General features: G+C 41.1%; 1 protein-coding gene across 2 annotated transcripts in view; it reads left to right on the top strand.

Moving 5' to 3' along the window:
- The window catches only part of LOC103462363 (protein sidekick-1), a 592,150-nt gene that overhangs the window by 480,669 nt on the left and 87,600 nt on the right, over positions 1 to 23,881 (top strand). For both annotated transcript variants that reach the window (XM_081607811.1, XM_017305213.2), the window contains 4 exons: positions 1,535 to 1,675; positions 10,709 to 10,890; positions 15,239 to 15,354; positions 20,367 to 20,562. In XM_081607811.1, coding sequence (XP_081463937.1) covers positions 1,535 to 1,675; positions 10,709 to 10,890; positions 15,239 to 15,354; positions 20,367 to 20,562 — 635 coding nt within the window. The remainder of the gene's footprint in view (positions 1 to 1,534; positions 1,676 to 10,708; positions 10,891 to 15,238; positions 15,355 to 20,366; positions 20,563 to 23,881) is intronic.

The following is a 23,881-nucleotide window of genomic DNA, read 5'->3' on the forward strand; positions in this document are numbered from 1 at the left end:
AGAGGGGAATATTTAATGTGCAGAAATATTTAGCTAGGCTGTTATAGACGATGTAACCTCTCAAAGTTTTCCAGCAGAACATTGCAAAACATATCACTTCTCTTCTGTCTTGGGTTTTGCCAGCAGTGCAACTTTGTTCCAGTAAACGATGCACACACACACACCTGTCATCGAAGTGAAGTAAGACAAAATGTTATTCATCAAACCAGGCTAACTTCTTTTAGTGCTCTGTAGTTCTGGTCTGATGCTGATGCACCCATTGTTGGTGCTTTCCATGGTGGACAGTGCTCAGCACCTATTGATATGAATATACATAATATCAAACCACACAGCCAAGCCTTCCCTCCTCACATGTGTCAGTGAACCTTGGCCACCCATTAGCCTGTATCCAATTCTCCACTGTTTCTTTCTTGGACTGCTTTTAAGGGCGAGTATTATGAAAAAATGACTTTTTTTATATCATGTCACAATGTTATTTCCTCATGAAAATCATAGCTGGAATGTTGTTTTTATTTGAAGAATCTTTGGATCTCATGTGACAATCTTTCAGGACTGTCTAAATGCTTGCTCTCACAAAGCTCCTCCTTGGAGCTGCAGTTTCTGGCCAAACGTCCGCCTCACAAAGCACTCCTCCCTGTGCCTAGTGGCAGAAATTAGCAAACACCTGGTGGAACTGTGCGTCTTCTAAGCTAATCATAGAAACTACTCCTCATTCCAGTGCTCATAAAGCATCTTTGAGAACACTTTGATGGTTGAAAATCACTATGCAAGTCTGATGTTTTTTCATAAATGGCATAATGGACGCATTGTTGCAATGACTTGCTGAAAGCAGAGTGGTACAACGAATAGGAGCTTCCTGAAGAAAGAAAAGCCCAGTTTAAGTGTCAAGTTGCAAATTCAAATTTCTTTGAATTTATGCTTAATGTATACAGTATTTTTACAATAACTGAAGGTAACATAGTTACTTGATTGTGCTATAAAATGACACTATATGCCTGGAAAATATAAAATACTCCTTTAATAAATACTGACCCTTACAGACCAGAAGTACTCTACAACAGTAGCTGATCTGAAGATGATTCACACATCATGTTTTGGCCCCCATCATACCCTGAGACCTTATGGTTACCCTCTTTATTCCTGTATCAAGGTCAGAATTTAAACACAGTTGTAAGTGTTCCTCTTGCTAACTGCTGCCATAATGAGAAGACAAAAAGCATTAGTTACCATTAGTTTACTGCAAGAAGCCAATGTTCATAATGTTTTGCATGATTGACGTATTCAAACTGTTAAGCTTGATAAATGCTTTTAATTCTGCCTATTAGTGATCTATTGCTGATTTATATCAGTAAACAGTCTGTGCAAGAGGAAAAAAGATGAAGACACTGTTTAGCCTGTTACTGAATAGACTGTCGCTGTGTGATTCCACAGTTGGACTTTATCTGTAACATCCCAAAGAAACTCATTATATGTTTGATCAAATATGTTTGTTTCTCATTTTTTATTCCTTCCTTTGTTTCTGTGTTTGTCCTAGGATGATGCTTCGAGAAGAGGCGCCGAGTGCTCCCCCTAATAACATTGTAGCCAGCGGTCGCACAAACCAGTCGATTATGGTCCAGTGGCAGCCTCCTCCAGAATCCGAGCTTAACGGCATCCTCCGAGGATATATCCTAAGGTGTACCCACGCCAAACAAACACTGTAATCTTGATCTGGTTTAAATCCAGTAAGAAAGAAAACAAACAATTTGTGGGAATGTTGTTATCCTGACACCAATCAGTCGTAGCACATAGTACATTAAAATAAAGTCAACTATATATATATATATATATATATATATATATATATATATATATATATATATATATATATATATGTGTGTGTGTGTGTGTGTCTGAAGTTTGCATGTTGTTCTGAAATTTGTGAATTTCTCTGGGATTAAACAAGTGCATTCATTCATTCATTCATTCATTCATTCATTCATTCATTCATTCATTCATTCATTCATTTGTTTCATTTGTACAGAGCAGAAACTTAAATGTTTCAGATCATCAGTACATTTAAATACCACACATAGATAACCTGAGTTAATACAAAATGCATGCAGGGTTTTCAAATAATGATTGCACTTATTAAGGGGAAAAGCTACCCATATTATCCTAACATTATGTGAAAATATAACTGCTCACCTATTTAAGTCATGATTTCATTGTTAAATAACAACTTGTCCTGGTTTAAATTCACAAGTCACATCCAGACTGTCATGATCCGTGTTTCTATGTGTTTATTTTTGAGTTTCTGTGTGATCCTGTTCCCTGTTAGTCCTGTCTCTGCGTCTTTCCCCGTTGATTGTCTCCCAGGTGTGTCTCGTTCCCGTGATTGCCCCGTGTGTATTTAGTCTCCCCTGTTGTCTGTGTTCTTCGTCGGGTCCTCGTCTATTGATGTCACCAGTCTCCGTGCTGCCAGTTTTCCTCGTGCTGTTTCCCCGTTGTTCCTTGTTGTTGGTTCATTTCATTAAACACTTATTATTCTCGCTACATCCTGGGTCCTGCCTGCGTTCTCACTCACCGTAAACCACCGCCACATGACAGAAGGACCCGACCACTAAACGGTGAGGAACGCCACCTTCACCATGGACCCAGCGGACCGTCGTTACCTGATGAGGGAGATCAGGAGATACGGCGATGAAATGGACAAGCCCTATGCGCCTTTCAGCCGGCTAAATGCCGCCACTCGCATGGCGATCCAGTTGGACCGGTGGGTCCCATTTCTCCCTCAGCTGGGCTTGGTGGAGTTCTTCAAGCAGGTAGAAGTGGAACTGCAGACAGTAAAGGCGGTGCTGGCTGCAAGATCTAAGCCAGCCCACCCAGCTCCTGCAACTGCCACAGCCTGCCCGTCTCCAGCCGCCGCAGCCTGGCCTCCGGAGTTTCCCGCGCCCGCTGCCGGCGTGCAGCCTCCGGTGTTTCCCGCGCCCGCTGCCGGCGTGCAGCCTCCGGTGTTTCCCGCGCCCGCTGCCGGCGTGCAGTCTCCGGTGTTTCCCGCGCCCGCTGCCGGCGTGCAGCCTCCGGTGTTTCCCGCGCCCGCTGCCGGCGTGCAGCCTCCGGTGTTTCCCGCGCCCGCTGAAGGCGTGCAGCCTCCGGTGTTTCCCGCGCCCGCTGCCGGCGTGCAGCCTCCGGTGTTTCCCGCGCCCGCTGCCGGCGTGCAGCCTCCGGTGTTTCCCGCGCCCGCTGCCGGCGTGCAGCCTCCGGTGTTTCCCGCGCCCGCTGCCGGCGTGCAGCCTCCGGTGTTTCCCGCGCCCGCTGCCGGCGTGCAGCCTCCGGTGTTTCCCGCGCCCGCTGCCGGCGTGCAGCCTCCGGTGTTTCCCGCGCCCGCTGCCGGCGTGCAGCCTCCGGAGTTTCCCGCGCCCGCTGCCGGCGTGCAGCCTCCGGAGTTTCCCGCGCCCGCTGCCGGCGTGCAGCCTCCGGAGTTTCCCGCGCCCGCTGCCGGCGTGCAGCCTCCGGAGTTTCCCGCGCCCGCTGCCGGCGTGCAGCCTCCGGTGTTTCCCGCGCCCGCTGCCGGCGTGCAGCCTCCGGAGTTTCCCGCGCCCGCTGCCGGCGTGCAGCCTCCGGAGTTTCCCGCGCCCGCTGCCGGCGTGCAGCCTCCGGTGTTTCCCGCGCCCGCTGCCGGCGTGCAGCCGCCCGAGTCCCCTAGTGTCCCTCCAGAGTCCCCTAGTGTCCCTCCAGAGTCCCCTAGTGTCCCTCCAGAGTCCCCTAGTGTCCCTCCAGAGTCCCCTAGTGTCCCTCCAGAGTCCCCTAGTGTCCCTCCAGAGTCCCCTAGTGTCCCTCTAGAGTCCCCTAGTGTCCCTCCAGAGCTCCCAGCTCCCGCAGCAGCCGGCGCTCCGCCCGAGACTCCGCCCGGCCGTCCTGCCGGTACCCCGGCCTCTGCTCCACCCGAGCCCCAGTCTCCAGCACCTGCAGCAGCCGGCGCTCCGACCGGCCCGCCGCGGCTCAAGCTCCGCCTCCTGCGTCGCCTCCTGCGTCGCCTCCTGCGTCGCCGCCCACCGCGGCTCAAGCTCCGCCTCCTGCGTCGCCGCCCACCGCGGCTCAAGCTCCGCCTTCTGCGTCGCCGCCCACCGCGGCTCAAGCTCCGCCTCCTGCGTCGCCGCCCACCGCGGCTCAAGCTCCGCCTCCTGCGTCGCCGCCCACCGGACCTCCCACGAGAGGTCTACCTCCTGTGCCGTGGACGGCCCCCGGAAGGGTTTTTTTGTTTGGATCTGGGTTTTGTTTTCTGGACTCTGGCCCTCCTGCCATCGCCCCTCCGCCCACCCTGTTGGGTTGTTTTTTGTTTTTTGGACTTTTCTTGTTGGGCGCCTGGTAGTCGCCCCTTGAGGAGGGGGTACTGTCATGATCCGTGTTTCTATGTGTTTATTTTTGAGTTTCTGTGTGATCCTGTTCCCTGTTAGTCCTGTCTCTGCGTCTTTCCCCGTTGATTGTCTCCCAGGTGTGTCTCGTTCCCGTGATTGCCCCGTGTGTATTTAGTCTCCCCTGTTGTCTGTGTTCTTCGTCGGGTCCTCGTCTATTGATGTCACCAGTCTCCGTGCTGCCAGTTTTCCTCGTGCTGTTTCCCCGTTGTTCCTTGTTGTTGGTTCATTTCATTAAACACTTATTATTCTCGCTACATCCTGGGTCCTGCCTGCGTTCTCACTCACCGTAAACCACCGCCACTTGACACAGGCCAGTTTACAATCAAACCTGTGGAATAAATGACTGGAACCTCTCTGACAATATAAAGTAGGCAATAAAAAAACCATAAAAAAGAAACATCATCCCCCAATCACAAGAAGTTGAAAAGCAGACAAGAAAAACATCATATATATAATAGTAATAATAATAATAATAATAATAATAATAATAATAATTCACACATTAAAAGCCTTATTATCCAAGTAAGTTTTAACCCATAATTTAAAAGAAGACAACGAAGAGGCCTGTCTGATATTTAGAGGAAGATCAATGCACTAATCAGGAGCTTTGACCATGAAAGCCCTTCCTTCTTCTGTCACCAGTCCAGCTCTGGGAGTGGAAAGTATTAGCTGACTTAAGGATGTCAGCTTACCAGAAGGGATGTAAGGGGTAAGAAACTCAGTTAAATATGATGATATAAGACTATTCAGAGATTTAAAAAAAATTTATTTTGAAGTAATTTCTTAAAGTCACAGGGAGCCAATGCAATGAGGACAGAACAGGAGTGATGTGCTGATGGGTCTTGTGAGAACTCCAGCTGCAGTGTTTTCTGTTAGTTGAAGATGATGGAAAGAACTTTGGGGTAGACCAGAAAATAAAGAATTACAAAGATCAAGATGACAGGAGGCAAAGGCATGAATAAGAGTTTCTACATCAGCTATAAATTAGCTGATTTATGCAATATTCCTAAAAAAAATGCTGTTTTACTAATGTTCTTAAAATGTTTAGAAAAGCCAAGAAGAGAATCAATCTGGCTTCATGAGTGTGATTAAAGCCATGAACAGAAAGGGACTGAACTACCATTTTGGGCTTGGGTCCAAACACCATCACCTCAGCTTTATCATTTAGTAAAAGATAATTACCAGAGCAGACTTATCATTAATTCAGTAGCTCAGAGAAGAACCCCGAAAAAAATCAAAATGACTGCAGGCCTTTCCTGGCTTGGTTAAAGTCAAAATCATACCTGGGACAACTTCCAGGCCATGTCAACTGACCAGAAAACACAAAGCGTCTGTTTTGGTGCCCAAAACCTTTGGGAAAATGACAGAAATATAATAGTGGAACATTTTAAAAGGTGTTGGAAATGTTATTTCTACCATAAGACTAATAAACAACAATTACTGGGGAGTGAACAGCACACATACAGCATATCGATTCACATATTCCTCCAGCCTCTGATTTGTTGTTCCTGCCTGGGAGCTGCGTAATTCTGCAGATGGCAGTAGGAGCACTGCAAGGAACCAAGAAGAGGTTGATTTTTTTCACATATTATCTGTCTCATGTTATACTCTTTTTGAGGTACCGAACCCACCAGTTTCATATGCACATTCACTGAACCCTTCTGTAGTGATAAATAAAATATGACCCCGCCCCCCCAAATTCAAGACATAGGGGTGACCCAACTAGACTCTACACTCTAATAAATAATCCTGTAAATTTACAGTAACCTACTGGCAGTTATAAACGCCAGAAGTTTACTGTAAATGCACAGTAGCTTTATCGTAATTAATCCCGACAGCATATTACCGTAAATGCAAGTACGGTATGGATACTGTGAAGGAACGGTAAACTTCTGGCGTCTATAGCTGCCAGTAGTTTACTGTTTTTTAAAAGAACGGTAAAATACCTGCGTCTATAGCTGCCAGTAGTTTACCGTATTTTCGAAAGAATGGTAAAATACTGGCTTCTGTAGCTGCCAGTAGTTTACCATTTTTTAAAAGAATGGTAAAATACCTGCGTCTATAGCTGCCAGTAGTTTACGGTAATCTACCATTTTTCTGAAAGAATGCTAAAAATATACTGGTACCTACAGACACCAGTTGTTTTATTTTTTTACCGTTCTTTCAGGAAAACTGTTAAAAAAAAAAGCTGCCATCTGTTGATACCAGTATTTTACTGGACATTTACCTTTCAATCCTGTAATTGCCTTTTAAAGTAGTGTACCGTAAGTAAATACTGTAATGACGCCAACAGGGTTTATTAGAAATAAGAGCGAGCTGCTATTCCTTAGGCTGCAGCTGCACCTCTAACAAACCGTTACACTCAACTGAATAGCTTCACTGCTATCACACACTGAACTCTCCGCTCTTCCGGTGTTCTGTCAGATCAGTATCGGTCCAGGTCCTCCTGCTCCTCTGATCCCTCGCCCACATGACAGGTCCATCACATGTGAGTGGAAGTCAGCAGAGTCAGACAGGGGAACCCCATAACACACTACATATAACAGTGATCACCATGCAACTTATAACAAATACATATAACCATATGGACCCCAGCAGAACTAAAATACAGAATTGTTAAAATACTACGGTGGTTGACAGGTGCAAACGCGCAGCAAACAAAGAAAAGGGGCAAACAAAAGAGATGCAAAAAAATGTATAAAAATAAGTGTTCCAGACCACTAGAGCTTTGTGTCCGAATTCAGGGTCTGCATCCTTTCAAGCTTATTCTTTCATGGGCTTGAGAACCGATCCGGTCTACGGAAGAGGGATCCTGCGAAGGCAGAGAGCATTGCAGAGAAGCTGTAGCCTTCAGCTAGCTGCCTAGCCTCCACCTCGGCATTATGTTGCTTAGCAGCCGTGACACAACATGATTTAAACAATGTTTGTAGGCGAGAATGTAGATGTATAAATCTCACATTTCTGCTCGGTTCATCAGTGCATCACCTAATTGCAATATTTGTCCGACGTTTTCGGAGACGTCTGCTCCTGCTGTATTAACACCCAGCTCCCCTCGCCTGCTGCCAGCTGGTCCAGGTTTAGTATACCACGGGAGAACACCTGACTCATTTAGACTTTCCCAAATGACAGTTAAAAGCAGATATTAAGTCAGGTAACATCTAGTTGTAATATTTTGGTTCACTAAAATATTTCATTTATTCTTGAGCAAATCGGTTTGACTGATTAAAGTTAAGCCTAAAATTGAAACCATTAAATTATTCCACTTTTGTTGTAGTATTGTTATTGACATTTGCATGTGTATAGTAAATAGTAGATGATAAATGGACGTATATTAATATTCATCAGTCAATAAAGATGTTTGCACACTTATACAAAATACACAGATCAGTGGTAAAGTTTTCTCTAACGGCACATTGATATATATTTGGAATAAAAATATCTACACACAATGTAGAGATTTTAAAACCACACATGGTTGCATACTTTCACATGCAGAGACGAGTGCTCTTTGAGGATGTTGCTGCTGTCCTTGGGCTGATCTCCTCTTCTATAATGTCTACCTAAATTATGACCGTGTAATCAAACTGTCATCAGCTGTCTCAAACACACACATTTGCATATAATTGTAGTTGAAGTTATCAAGTTTTTATTCTACTTCACTGGCTCCACTTCAGAAATCAGTTAAAAAACAGCAATACACACTCAGACATCCCCTCTGTATCATTTCAACTTTGTAGGACACAGCCTCCAACTCCTTCTTTCCTCCCCTTTTGGATTCCTTTTTCTTCTTGTGTCAGCTGCCAGCTTCTCACTCTTTTCTTCCTATTTTTCTATTTTCTCCATTTTCTCTCTTTTCCGTTGGCCCCACTCCTCCTTCTCGTCCGCCTCCTCTTCGTCTCCCAGAGTGTCAGATGGAGATAGAAAGTAGAGAGGTTATCTTCTCTCCTCTGCAGAGAACTGATGTCAGCCCCCAGTGCATACTCAGAATTTGTATTTGTCAGTGTGTGTGTGTGCGGGCGTGTGCGTGTGTGTGTGTGCGTGTGTTTGTGTGTGTGTGCAATAGGTATGTGTGTTTGAGTGCTGATGCAGCCTTGTTGGAACATCCTGTTATAGAGAATAGGTGTCATTAAAATGCTGACATGGGGATTATCGCTCCATTCAGCTCTATCAGATATGAACAATACTGAAGTAGTATTGCACTTCCCTTGTCTCTCGGTGGGTCATCTATTCTTTTAAATGATCGTTTAAATCACATACTAAAGCAAAGGCCATCAAGGTGCACTATTTGGAAAGGAAATTAGAGATTTATCGTCTTTAGCGATCTTTAAAAGGTCTTGACCTGTGCAGAAAAGACCCATTTATAAAATAAAGGAAGAAATATGCATGATAAATACTAGTATAAAATTACACTATGCCCTCCTCGTGGCTCTGGCTGCTCATTAACATTTTGCTTCCAGGATGTTTGTCCTTTACTGCTTTTTAGTGATCAGTTCAATCTGAATGTTGGTTTGTTTTCCACTTGACTTAGTCACTGCAAAAGACTGTAAGTAGTCTTTTGCAGTGAAGAACACACTAACCAATAGTGAGTTAAAATTCCCTCGACTGCGCATGAATATTATTGTGCATTGTGGCTATTGGTCTGGCTGTGATGAAAACACTCAATAAATTCCAATTATCACACCAGTGCAGTGTGATAATTGCACATGCATGTGCTGCTGTCTGTATTCAATAGGCATCCCAGAAGGAGAGAAGCACCCACACCTCCACATTGCATATAAGCTGGTTTACTGAAGGAAACTGTGAGCTATTGCAAATGCAAAATGTTTTTGTTATGGTGGTTAACACCACCTCATAGCAAAGAGGGAGAAGACTTCAAACTGTTTCAACTGACAAGGAGGGAGAAGAACAAGTAAAGGAGAAAGTTTCAAAGATCATAGTATATAGTTTCACAAGATATATTTCTTGCAAATATATCTTGCAAGAAATATATCTAAGCTTCAGGGTTTAGAGTTTTGCATTGCTTAGCTTCCAAAACTGATTTTGGATTTTGTGTTAATGATTCCTTCTGACTGCAAATGCTGAGATATGAGCACAAACGAGTGCTCTGGGTTAACATCTGATGGCCACTGTGTGATGCACAATGTTTCCTAAAGAAACTATCCTGTCCTGAAACTAAAAAAGTACTGAAAGCACTGGTGTTTTTTCTCCAGAGCTCTTGTGTCTTGGTTGACTCCAAAGACATGGCTTTAGGACTCAGGTTTTGCTTTTGTAGAGGGAACAATTCTTATCTGATCAGTTCTGTGTTTTATTACAGGAGCATAGTTTGACAGTGATGTCTCCTGTTAATTTTAATCAGAAGAAGAATAATTAAAATCTTTTGACTCGTTTTATTCTCTCTTCTGCCCGGATTCCTTATCAGCTGAACCATAAAGACAAGACAAACGTTTTCCCAAGTCCAAACATAAACAACATTTATTAGACCAACAACTAATGAAACTGACAAAACTCAATAAAATCACAGACCAGCATCCAATTCAATATTTACCTCACTCCACAGACACCCACACACCAAGACAAACTTATGGGGAACCATTTCACCGATGCACCGTTCCCCGGCGACAGCATCACGGGTAACCCCAGAGCGATCTGAAGTTAAGGTTCCGGGTCCTATACTTTTAAAGGGAGAGCGTGTTTCCCTTCTCCGCTGTATTCAAATTAGGGGAGTGTCCTTAGCTAAGTTCATTTAAATCTAGTTGACTATGTTCCAGTAAAAACCTGATTTTAAGATCAAAGAAGTGTCGTTTCCTTTTGAATGGAGACAGATGTTTTTTATGACCCAGGCCTGAGAGGAAGCTCTACTCTGTTGATAGGACCAGATTGTTTTACACCAGCCGTTAAATCTTATCAAAGTGGTCAAAAGGTTAAACTCACACACAGCGCCACGACCCCCTGTGAATGCCTGCTCAGTTCAGAGAGACTAGCTGTGTTTTAAATTATAGAGGACTACCAGCTAAGTTATTTTAATTTAACTTAGAGTATAATATTTCAATCCTACATAAGAGATTACGCTAATTGAACCATGGATATAATTTGGAGCGAATTTTCTTATTTAAAACACTATTAATTTTATCATTTTATCTAATATTGAACATATGGTAAAGTTTTACAACTAACATATTTTAAATTTATTTTCTCAACACTCCTGCACAAGAAATGCTTAGGAATAGATCTGATCAGCTCGTGAATAATAATGGATTCCAATATCCATCTGTTACAGTGCATTTACAAGCTTTTATGTGTGTCTTTAGGTACCGTCTGGCTGGATTGCCGGGGGACTACCAAGAGAAGAATATTAGCAGCCCAGAGACTAACTACTGTCTGCTGAAGGACCTCATCATCTGGACTCAGTACCAGATCCAGGTGGCCGCCTACACAGGAGCTGGCCTGGGCATCTACAGTCAGCCTGTCACAGAGTACACACTGCAGGGAGGTCGGTGGAGATGCACACGCACATTTTCATTCCTTATTTATGCCTCTCACAGTAAATATACAGAACATTTTCAGTCATCGCTGCTTACAGAAAGAAATTGTGCTGAATTTATTCAGCAGGATTCCAGGACATGCAGTAATTTTAGTCCTGCACGACTGTGTCTTGAGATAAGATACAGTGGGTTCAAGTACATTTGATGATCTCCGAAGAACTGCACATCTGTTGTAGCAACAGACCTGACAGACAGGGATGATGTAATGATGACATGATCCACTCCTCTCACCTGTTTTTAATGTTCTGATCCGTTGACTGACAAGTACATGCTGACTCTCTCTGCAGCTTCAAAACCTTTCAGTATTACTCAGCTTTTAGAAGAACCAGTTGATGCTGTTCTGAGTTATATTAAAGTTGCCCCCGAGGCATCCCCTAGCAGCCAAAGCACTTTTCAGTTGACTGGGAGGAGACCCTAAGGGTGACCCAGGATGTGCTGAAGGGATTCCAGTTCATCTTCCATCTGGCTAACAAGCAGCAGGAGACGCGGCAGGACGGAGGGAACTGATGGGGAAAGAGTTTTCCAACAGCTCCACAGATATAGAATCTGATAGTCTAATCTAATAGTGTGTTCATTTTAGGAAACATGGCTGCTCCCAGGAATGCACATTCAACTCTATAAAAAAAATTTATAATGTGAACAAGGAAGGAAATATAAGTATGAAAGTAAGAAAGATGAACAGAAATGGTTGTAAGGTTTAATCTTCTTTAAACATGTTCTTGTCTCTTGCTGATTTTTACTCCAATGTTATAATTATTAAAGATGAGCGGATCCACTCACACATGTGAACACAGAACTCACAGTCATCATTACAAGAGTTGGAGACAGGTTTATAGACTGAGGAGAGAGAGTTAGACTCATTAATTATTCTAATGTGCATTAATGGGAGTGCCTGTGATGGATTGGACATTTCCTCCCTCTCACCGTCTCTGAGAGGATATGGTTGAAGTCTGTGTTAAACTCTGATAACATTACTTTTCTCCTGCTCTCTCACAAGCGGCCTCGGGAGTCGGCCAATACTGAGATTACCCCGAAGGGCATAGTTTAGAGTTTCATCTGGAGCTGTGAGCTGCAAGGGGCAAAGAGCTGCTCCCCAGGAGGAGGGTCGGCATGGCAGAGACTGAGAGAACATCTTTAATATAAATTAATCTCCCGTCTGCCTCTCTGTCCTCTTACGCTTCCTGTCGTTTCTCATGCCTCTCACTATTGCAGAATTTTATTGAATATCGTTCCAGCCTGAAGAATCTGTTTGTGCGTTTTCTTTATATATGCCAGTGTCATATAACCACTTTAGTTAAAAAATCTGATTTAGAGGGCATTCCCATCATGCAACTGCCAGGCTTTAGAGTTGCAGTATAAACCCATTAACATATAATCACTATGACATGCCCACAAACTCACATACAGATACACAATTAACGGTCACACCTCTCTACCTCTCTATGGGTTTAATAGTTGTTCATGATGGATTCTCTTTCTCTGCCGCTGAATAGCTGCTCCGGTAGTTTTCAGAGCCACCACAGACTGGCAGTTAGATGTTTATATAGCAGGAGGATAGTGAAATATTTGTATTTTGAATCTTTTTCATTAATAGATTGTACTGACTCTGCAAAGTGTTTTCTGTTCTGCTGTAGTTTCAGAGCATTGCTTTGATGTTACAAATTCTAGTTTTTGCCTTAAAATCTTTATTGTGAGGTCAAGTTATATACGGTATGTTATTAGAATCCTTTATTTATACAGGGAAAAATCTCTTCAGACTCATTGTCTGTAACATACATCAAGAAAACAACAACAAAAAAACAATAATACCATCTACTAAACGAGCAGAAAAAAGTACTGAATTATTTTGAATTGGGAGAAAAATGATACAGTACATGGTTTTCAAAATGTTTTCTGAAATTAAATCTGGAGAGTGTGCTGACTTTTATAATCATACCACCTAGAGCATTGGTTCTTAACCTTTTTTAAGGTACCGAACCCACCAGTTTCATATGTGCACTCACTGAACCCTTCTTTTAGTGATAAATAAAATATGATTTTTTTCCCCCAAATTCAAGACATAGGGGTGTCTTGAATTTGATCACCAAGTCTTCTTAAAAGGTAGAGTCTCTGAGAACAGTTCTTCAAAATATAGTCAGTGTTTTCAGCAAAGTTGAGCTGACTGTCCAGGAACGACCCAAGGTATTTAACATTTTCCACAGTTTCAACAGGTTGGCCATCGTGAGTAACTGGAACCACTTTAAGGTCTTGTTTAGATTATTTAATTAGCTCTACATTCTTAAGAGAATGAAAAATTAATAATAAATAATAAAGACTTTGCGGTATTCTGATTTAGTAATGTAATTATATTAGCTGTGTTCCCACCTCCGCACCACTAGAGGCAGCAGCAGGCCCGCAAAGATGCGACTAAGGAGAAGATTTAGAAGTTCACCGAAGGCTACAGAATTTGGTAAAAACTGTGAGCTTTGCTGAAGTAATTAAAGACACAAGTTCAAATCCATGCTGAGTGGAACTCCTTCAATCAGTGCTCCTCCGCAGCTCTGATTGGCTAATCAATGTAACGTGATCCTCTGCAGCAAATGATGGCAAAGCGGGGCGCATCATCACGACTTTACACAAGTGTGTCTGTACCTCCCCGGCAGAGGCTCCGCCAAACCCGAGACCGACTCATCGAACTCCTGGGGTTCGATCAAACCCAGGTTAAGAACCACTGCCCTAGAATCATTAGAGCCTTTCACTGCTACTACAGATACAACCAGTTATGCACATCTACAGAACTAGGTCTCATTCTTTGTAAAATAACTCACTCAGTCATATTAGATGAGAAATTTTTGTTAAGCATCAGTTTTTCGGGGAACGGGGCCTAGATGTGTTCAAAGGCCCAAAACGGGTGGGAATTTACAACCACTAGATGTAAACTATGCTTTCCAGTAAAACCACCCGGTTACACCTCCATGATTGCTCTGTACTCAGCTCCACCCAGCTTCCTGTCAACGCTGAATAGGTTCCCTGGCCACACTGAAAAAGCATCCTGACATGATGCTGCCAACACCCCATCATGCTTCATTGTCAGGACTGATCTGAGTCAAAAAGCTTCCTTTTCCTTTTCTTTGAGCCACTCTTCTTAAGAGACTTTTTCTTACATAAAGTCCAGATCTGAGCAGTGCAGAGTGAGTAGTTACCCTGCCGTCAGATTCTCCCCCCTGAGCTGTGAATCTCAGCAGCCCCTCTCCAGATTACAGATTGAACTTTAACCTGTCTGCTGTGTTCCTGGATCTTCAATGATGCTGGTTGTTCTTTAATGTTCTTTAACAAATCTCTGAGGCCTCCACAGAACAGCAGTACAGGTTGCCTCCATTTACTTAGGTGATTTCTGAAGGCAGTTGCTTTTCATGGATTTTATTGAAGGGTATCAGAGCAAAGGAGGCTGAGTACAAATGCATGCTATACTTTAAATTATTATTAATTTTAATAATTTACTTGTTTATTTTTGTCACAATTGTCCACTCTTCTGTGTCGGTCTATTTCATAAAATGCCAAGAAAACACAGTCAGGTTTGTGGATATATGTATGAAAATGTGGAAATGAAAAGGACATAAAAACAGTGTGTCATATTTATCAAAATTAAATGATCAAAAGAAATCAAATAATACCTAAACCCAAGCAAGATTAGTCATGTTTGACATCTCAGATTTTAACACATTTAAAACAATGCTGACTGAAAAAAGTAAGTGTGATATCTGGTAGAAGAGTTGTTTCAGATAAAAAGATGCAAGTGTGGTGCTCAGTCACTGGAGTGCCTGTTGCAAGTTAAGATGTTAATATGGATAAAATGTCATATTTTCATGAGATTCAATCTGCTTAAATCAATAAATGGTACTACGTGTTGTGAGGTCGAATTGATTAATGTGAGAGGAGCTAACTGGCTTCTGGACTCATCCAGTGACCCATCATTGTTTAAACCCAGTTTGTAATAGATCATTATTAAGTCATTTCAAAGTTAATAATATGCAAAATACATAAATGCAAATTGCAACATATTGGATGTCATCGTTTAGAGAAATTAGGTCATCTTGCAGCTTAGCAGATGAGTTGGTCTGACATTTAGATTCAGCAGTATAAGCAGATATTTTTAATTAGAAAAAGATCTGAACAGGACATAAAATGTTGAACAATGGAGTTGTAGGAAATATTCACAACCATGCTTTCTTGAGAAATCCAGTGGATTTTTTTATTTCTTTACCTCTTAACTTACATTTTCATTTTCTGTTATTTTGTCTGTGTACCTGTGTTCAGTTCCCACAGCACCTCCACAGGAAGTGGAAGTTGTAGCTATTAATTCGACCACCATCCGTTTCACATGGAACCCTCCACCTCAACAGTTCATTAATGGCATCAACCAGGGGTACAAGGTAATTCCTGAATATGTGTTACTGTAACATCCCTCCATATGTTTACTTTCCTCTTGTATTGTGTTTCCTAAAAAGGTACAATTCAGATTTTAGCAGTGATAAATTTTTTTCCTAAAAAATACATTTATAAAATATGTATAATTTTTTTTTTATAAAATTTATAAAATTTATAAAATATGTATAATTTTTTTTTCTAAAAATGTATCAGTTTAAAATTGCCAAAGTGTTGCTGGCTGGAATGTTGCTTATTATTATGTTCCATTTTTTGTCAAAAGTTTGATTTAAGTTGGTCAAAGCTACAAGTTGGAGTTTTTGCAATTTGTAATTTGTAAAATTCAACATGGTGTCATGTTGGATTTCAGTTTCCTGACTCACATGCAAGTTCACACACCAGAGAACACTGTTCAGTGAAAGTTTAATGCATTTCAAACGGTACAGTCTGATTGTGCTCCAGAGGATGGGTTGGCAGGTCAGCTCATGTTCTGTTCGGAGAAGGGAGACATTAGTAGGGACCGGAGTTGAGAGATCTCGATTGGTTTAGAGGGATACGCTTACTGTCTTTCGGAAGGTGGTAGCACGGAGGGAAAAGGCTAGGATCCGGGAGCGTTCTTGATGATCAGTGATGGAGAGAGGAGGAGAGCGGCAGGCGGAGATGTTCGGTCTTGGCAGGAAATGCGTTTGTAGTCCAGACTTGGTTCTTGGCTTGATTCCTTCAGCTCATCGGTTTCTGAGGGAAGACCAAAATATTACTTGAAGTCATTTAAAAAACATCCTCAACATGATTTCTGGTTAGATTCTGACCAACAAGTGCGACCATCGAGCGATGAGTGACGGCTCCACTGCTTCTTAAAGGTCCACCAGTCAATCACTCGGAATCCGCTGCCGGTGCGTCAGCCTGTCAGAACTCTGCCCCGAAGATCCTCTATAGGAAAGAGTACCCACACTAACCCGAATCCTAACACATGGATTCTTTAGGCTTAAAACACAGCAATGGTTACTGTAATAAGAGTGTTTTATTTTCTGTTAGTTTCGTTTTTAAATTACTCACAATTAAATGTTGTATTTATTTGCAAAATGTAGAGAAACATATTGTAGTAGGATTGATTTGGTAACCGTAGTCTGGTAACTGAGCAGACCAGTTAAACCTCAGTGGTTTTCCAACGAGGATTAGGGTTCATTCTGCTATTTTCTTCTCTGTGCTTATTAGATAAACTGAGCACTAATTCTAAGTTTATCTTCCCATAATGAGTGTACTTCACTTTTACCTGGCAAATTTTCATCTGCCAGGTAAAATCTGCCAGGTAGATGGCTGGGTTTGGACCTGCTGGGGAGTCCAAACACCTCAGCAGTGGGGTTTGGACCAGAGTTTGAGACTCTTGAGTCGGCATGATAAGATTTCCAGATGTAAATCCAGCAGTGCTATCATCAGTATTTCAATAGCAATTATTTATCAGGTCATTTATCGTGGTGGATGCTCCTAAATAAAGATATTTTTTTCAAAGTCCAAAAGAACAGAGAATTGTTGTATAATGGGTGATCTGTGAGTGTGTTTATGTAGGTCAATGTTTGGAACAAAAATACATTTTCCAGGAGTTATTACACAATGGTTATTTTCCCAGGACCGCTGGGCTGTTGTTTACTCATCTGCTCAGCCAGGCTCAGTCTGGGGTCAGTTCCAGGAAGAAATAATGAGCGCTTCAGAGGAGAGATAGAGATCATTTTTAGGAAGCAGAACAGGAAGCACAATGAGTGCAAGGGATGAACTGTGTGAGTGATCCTCATGTACCAGTTCTAGAATTGGATTTAGCTTGGCCTGCATTGTGGCACCATACCCCTCCAAGGAACTGATTAACATGACAAAAAGAATGCATCGCATTCTCACCGCGCGTCACTGCAAGTATGTGTGGGGGTCTCTGTTTTACGGCGAGGATATTGTTGTCTCTGTGCCTCAATAAATACTACCGTATATGGTTTTCTATCCTTTTTCATGATGCTTTCTGTTAGATGTCTCTGGAAGACCGGATCCACCACTGCAAATCCACGAAGCTTTTCAGTGTGTGTGTGTATGTGTGCGTGTGTGTGCGTGTGTGTGCGTGCGGGCGTGTGCATGTGTGTGTATCCTGTTGAAAGGGCAGTAGATAATAATATTAATTAAAAGTGAAAATGAAGCAAAACTTCATCTCATTTAATCTCGACCACACATCACTGACTATATACAATACAGTTAATAACAGCTGTAAACTCGTCGCCAAGAACCAAAGTCTCCTCTCTCAAGTTTCCTCTCTTCTACTTGCACGTCCTTGGAAGTGACTTTACTCTGTGCAGAGCTAATAACATTTACTACCTACTTACCTTCCTATCATAAATCTGTCTGTCTGTCTGTCTGTCTGTCTGTCTGTCTGTCTGTCTGTCTGTCTGTCTGTCTGTCTGTCTGTCTGTCTGTCTGTCTATCTATCATCCAGTCTGCTATGGGCACTTTAAGCTGCTGTTCATGCTCTTTAGCAATCTTTGGGTTTCGAAACCCAAAGATTTCAGCTGGGCTGAAATCAATTTCAGCCCAGCTGAAGACCCTCACATGACTATATCAAGGAAAGATCTAAATCCTGTCAGCACACCTTTGAATGTGGAATAACACAGGGTGCCTGAGGATATCAAATCAGCACTTTTTTTTTCAAAGTACCCAAACTAAACTGGAAAGGAAATCATAAGAGAGGACCTTATTTTACCATAACAGCATTGGTGCTGCGGTGTACCCTGCAGGCAGTGGGAAGAGCAGCCACTCAAATGTCTCTGGGTATCACTGGCTCTTTTGCTATGAGATTTATCTGTTTCCTTTTTGGAGAAGTTTGCACTACAAAGTAGATGAGTAACAGTTTGAACCCAGGGGATGTAGTTTTGTTTGAATCCTTCATCAGACTTCTACTGTAGCTTTGTTTAAATGACAGATATAAACATCTTGATCTGCTAATTTAATTTTAAGTATGCATGTGAATCCTTACTGTGGCAAGTTTTATTTTTTCTTCACTGAACAAACCATGTGTTTCACTGCTTGTAGAGCTGCTTGTAGTCTCCTGCAAGAGGCTACTGCCAGATGTAAGCTCCAGGCTCGCTGTTGACCTTCATCTATAACCAGTCTACACCAAGCCCTCCAAACATATTTCCAGTATATTTAAAGATATAATAAAACTTCTTGAGAGAGAAACCTAGAAGCACATTCTCCCATGTGGGGTAATTCTACAGTCATAACTGTCTTTTTAGTTAATTCATTGGTGCCACATTTTCTATTAACGTCAATTTGGTTTATTTTCACAGTGCCAATTAAATCAAGAGACAGATCTGACTTTTATGGAGAAAAATATCAGTTCAGTACAATCATACAATCAGATTCACATCCATTTAAATATATTTCAATGAAAGTGTCACTGACACAAAAAATATATATTGTACTTCCATTATGTGTACACAAAAGCTTTTAATAATACATATTTTTCACAGACTATTATAAATGGAGAGTGTTTCTGTACTGGGTCAAACGCCACGTCAATCTAAGGTTATATCCACAGAAATAGAAAAAGTTGTGAACGATATAAGCGAAGATTTGAGAGATTTATTTGTGGTTTTTGAGGAAGAAGCTAAATGGAGGAATAAAGAAGAAAGAGCTGCTTCTATTGAGGAACAATATTTGAGCCATATTGCTCATCAACAATGATGACTCCACGTTTCTGGGGAGGAAGGGTCTGACAGTGAAGTTTTGTAGGTGGACATCTGTTGCCTCCAAATCACGGTAATAAACAGATCTACGAATATATTCATGTGTAATTCTGGTTTAATTTGAATAATCTGGTTACTTTAAAGTAGCGGGTTCAAATTCTGTGTGTGTTCCAACATATTAATGTTCTGATCATGGTGTTTATTATTTAGCCTTCCTATTCCTCCTATTTCCAAGTTTTGAGTCTGATAACTGTGTAATATTTCTATTAGGTGTGTAACAAGATTTTGATGTATAAGATCTCATGATATTGAAACATAATAATATTTCTCATTTGTTTCGTCAATTGGTGGAAATGTGTAAATAATTCACAGTACATTTAGTCACACACTATTAAGGAAATAGGCTAATACATTATTTTTTTTAAATAATGTCTATAGATCATTTTTAGATTTTTTTCCCCTCTATATCTGGGAGGGTAGCTCCCCAGCACCTCCTATGAACCAGCTGCCTCTGGTTAACACATTTCCAAAACAAAAGGCAAAGATTTAATATGTGGAAAAGTACCATCTCCTCACTCTTGACTGTGGCTGTTAAACACTCTTGAAAGCCTTATATTTGGACTGAAGAGAAGAAAGTGTAAGAGAAGAGCCAGGGTGGTGGGGGGTATAGAGAGGTGCTTCAGACATCTTGAAACTAACCTCGGTGTAATAGTGAGTAAGACATCAGGTTTTAGCTTGTTACCTTTTCCTAAGGAGCTTCAGATGTTGACGACCCATCTTAATGTTGCCTGTGGGTAATCACCAGTTAAAGCCTGCCAACATTCACATTTCACAGTTTGTTGTTAGCTAATATAGAAACTCCAACAAGAGTGCTGTTTTTTAATCTAAATCAAGACTAACTGTAGAGACAATACATTTTCTATTAGGTTTATAGTTGGATAAATAATAAACAGTTTTTTTTTATTAGTCGCTGTTATGACTGACAATGCTTACGAGGTACAATCGAAAAGCAAATGATTAGAATTCAAATAACTTTTCTTGGAAGGGGAACCTGAAAATTGTTTTGCTGTTTATTATTTTTAAACTAATATAAAAAGATTTACCAAAGCTCGTGTGGAGGCGTAATTATGTGTGTGCTTACAAAATGCAATTTGAGTTATTCTAAAAATGATTCCCTGGCCTGAAACCCCCGTGACAAATAAAAAAATGTAGATTGAGAATAAATTGCTGCTGCAGGATTCTGATAAGATGTATTAGTTATTGTTTGTGTCACCTGCTGTTATTTTTCTAAATTACCACAGCTCCTGGTCTGGCCGGAACAATCTCCTGAGGAGGTTAGAGTGGTAACCATCACTCCTGACTACCCGAGCACCCAGCACACAGGATTAGTCAGCGGTCTCAGGAAGTTCACCTGGTACTACGGTTCCACTCTCTGCTTCACCACACCTGGAGACGGCCCCTGCAGTGCACCCACCCTTCTGCAGACACACGAGGATAGTAAGTGTTAGTTGCACATGCAGTGTACAGCTGAAAACTGTATATTTCAATATCCTAATAGAATATGCACAATCCATGAAAAGACATTTTTTTATTACTGTCTGACATTAAATAAGGCTAATTCTTCCTTATTTAATGTCAGTTCAGATTAGTAAAATTATTTCTGTTTCCTAAGTACCAGAATGAATTTTTTTTAGTAAGTTTGTTGGTATTCTCTTAGACGTCAGAAGATTGAATACACCAAGATACATTGCATTATTAGCTGCTGATTCAAAACATCTGAGTTAAATGAATGTCCACAAGGATGGGCAACACCTCAAACACACTGAAGAAATCAGCCAAAGTGTCAGGAAGAGTATTGTAGAAGAACAAGACTGAAAACACTGACTGGTGTCATAATCAAAGCAGTCACCTAACGTGACTGCTTTACTTCATGAGACATTGCTGCACAAAATCAACAACATTATGAGGATTGAACAGTATGTAGAAATATTGAAGCAACATCTCAAGACATCAATCAGGAAGTTAAAGCTTCACAAAGCTTAAAGGCCATCACAAAGATCTCAGTTCTCTGTGAACAGAGAAGAAAAAGTGTGAAGGCCCACAAATCAGACTCAGAACAGTTCCACTAGTTCTGTCAGGAGAGGTAGGTCAAAATTCCAGGAAACATATTTGTCCAAAGGTAATTCAGATGCTAGAGGAATGTATGTAAATTTCTAAATTTGAAGAAAAAAATTTAATTATTCCAAAATTAAGAAAATCTTAAAAAAAAAGTTATTCTAAGTGGCCTGATCAGGTAAGCTTTGGAGAATGAAGCAGATAAATAAAACTTATCTGCCTCGCCCACCGATTAGAATAAAACTAAGTACCTGTTTGTCTCTGAACCCAGCTGTTAAGTGTAATACCCACCTGTGTCCACAAACCACATTCACCAACACTTTTTCTAATCTCTTAGGGTCTTATTTTCCTTTCACGCCCATCGGTATTTTTTGTCAAATTTCTTTTGTTACTAGTTTCCCCGCCACTTCTGTTCAATCTGCTCTGTCTTTTTAAAGGGAATTGATTCATATGTCTTCATGCGTGCTAGTATTTATAGCCCACTGTTCCATGGATAAACATAATAGCTGCCACTCCCAGTTACAAGAGCACACACATAGTCACACCATCAAATAAACACAATAGCCTTTAGGCAGACAGACAAGCAATTATTAGCAACCAGCAATTATTGAGTGGGAAAAGGATATTAGAAGCCAAGCATATACACACATGCACACAAGCATCTCCACACACACACACGCAAACACAGTGGTGGACTGGTATTGATTGGTTGCTAGGCGTGTTGCAGGGTTAACGGTGGGTGTAATTCTGCTTTATGATAGCTTTTTGCATGTGTGCGCGCATGTGATTGTGATTGTGTGTGAGTGTTATTGAATGTCTCAGATGAATAGCTTAATCGCTCTGTAGGGAGAGGGGTTAGAGAGCTATGGATGAAATGAGAAATGACTGGATGACGTGCATACATGGCTGTTAGGGGTTTGCTGGTCAATGCAAATGTGATGGTAATGTGAATGAAGCCTACGCTACTTCATAAAAGTCTTTATACCCCTTAGACATTTTCATATTTTGTCATATTACAACCACAACCCTCAATAATAAATCCTAATTTTGGGATTGGTTTTAGGTGATAGGCCAAAACTAAGTAATATATAACAAGGACGGAATAGGTAGCTAATTTAAATTCTTCTTATTTTATTTTTTGTCTATTCAAATTTGTAAAATAGCTCATGCTGAGGAAGACTGGATGGATAGTGTTTATGAACATCAATTTCCAAGCTTTGCGACAGATTCTGAATGGACCATTCTAACATTTCATAATTCAATATGCTTTGATCTTTGTGATGTAGCTCTAGCTATTTGTTTAGCGTCATTTTTCAGTTGAAGCCCAACCTTGGTAATACATTTTTTCCAGCCTAAAACAGGATAGCTCCCTATTTCACTCAGTCCATCTTCCTACACGTCAGTGTTTCTCAACCTTTTTTGGGTCAGCGCTCCCCTACCCATCATCCAGGTCCCTCACCGCCCCCCATCAAAGAATTTGCAGGCTACTTTGCACTGAATATTATTTTATTATTAATATTACTATCACTGTTGTTGATGTTTGATTTTTATGGTTGTTTCTGGAGTTATTGTCAAAAACAATTCCCCAGAGAACAACAAAGCAATGCGAATAGAAATCATTTTTACAGGCGTCTAAGAAAAATGCAATGAATGGACATTCATCTTAAAATTGGTAGGCCTATCAGCAGATAATCAGAGTGGAAAAAATATTCTTGTTCTGTGCCATTTTCTAGTTGATAAATATTAAACAAAATCACCAGATAAAAGATGTACAACAATGTCAGTTTAAACTTTGAACTATTTGCAAAAACACTGAGCTCTGCAACATTAAAATATGGATAGAACTCCAACTATGTCAGCAGTGGTGGAGAAAGTACTCAAAAAATGTACTTAAGTAAAAGTACAAATACACAGTCAAAAATGTACTCAAGTAAAAGTCAAAGTACCACATTAACATTTTACTTAAGTAAAAGTAAAAAAGTACTGGCTTTTAAAAATACTTAAGTATTAAAAGTAAAAGTACTTGCTGACTGGATTACCTAATCGCTAATATCATTAAGTGAACCGATCGTATTTAATTTTAATACATCAGAAATGTGCCATTTTAATGAACAATGCCACAGATAAAGCATGTTTTTATTGTGTTTACTCTGTAACATAGTTTAGACTTAGATATGTGATTCTATGCATCATAATTTCAGGGATGGAAACATCTTGTCTCCTGTCCTAACATAGCATGAACTTCATTAGTCACATTTATTTAGAAAGAAATCCAACTGAAAGGGGATGGAAAGAAGGTGAGGGGAGGCAACCAAGGAGCCATGTAGCAGAGTTGTAGTCAAGACCACTGAACCCGAGACCAAGACCAGGGTCCCGAGCTAAATGACACAATAACATTAAGTTTACCTATCAAAATTGGTTCTCAGATTGATCTGAAAGATCCACATTCCCATAAAAACACCTAGATATTAAATACTTAGAGCTGAAATATATTTAACCAGTATCAATTAAAACTCACTTCATTCTGTTTTGCTTTCATCGCTGTGCTACAATCCGCAGAGGTCTCCTACCATCCCTAGAAAAATAACGCCCTGGGCGGTTGCCCATATTGCACATGTCAGAAACCACAACTGAAACATCGCAATTAACGGTATCGTTCAACTATGAACACTGTCCAACGGCACAACAAGTAACTAAGCAG

Source organism: Poecilia reticulata, chromosome 1 (assembly GCF_904066995.2).
Source record: "Poecilia reticulata chromosome 1, P_reticulata-male-v2, whole genome shotgun sequence".
Taxonomy (NCBI): domain Eukaryota; kingdom Metazoa; phylum Chordata; class Actinopteri; order Cyprinodontiformes; family Poeciliidae; genus Poecilia; species Poecilia reticulata.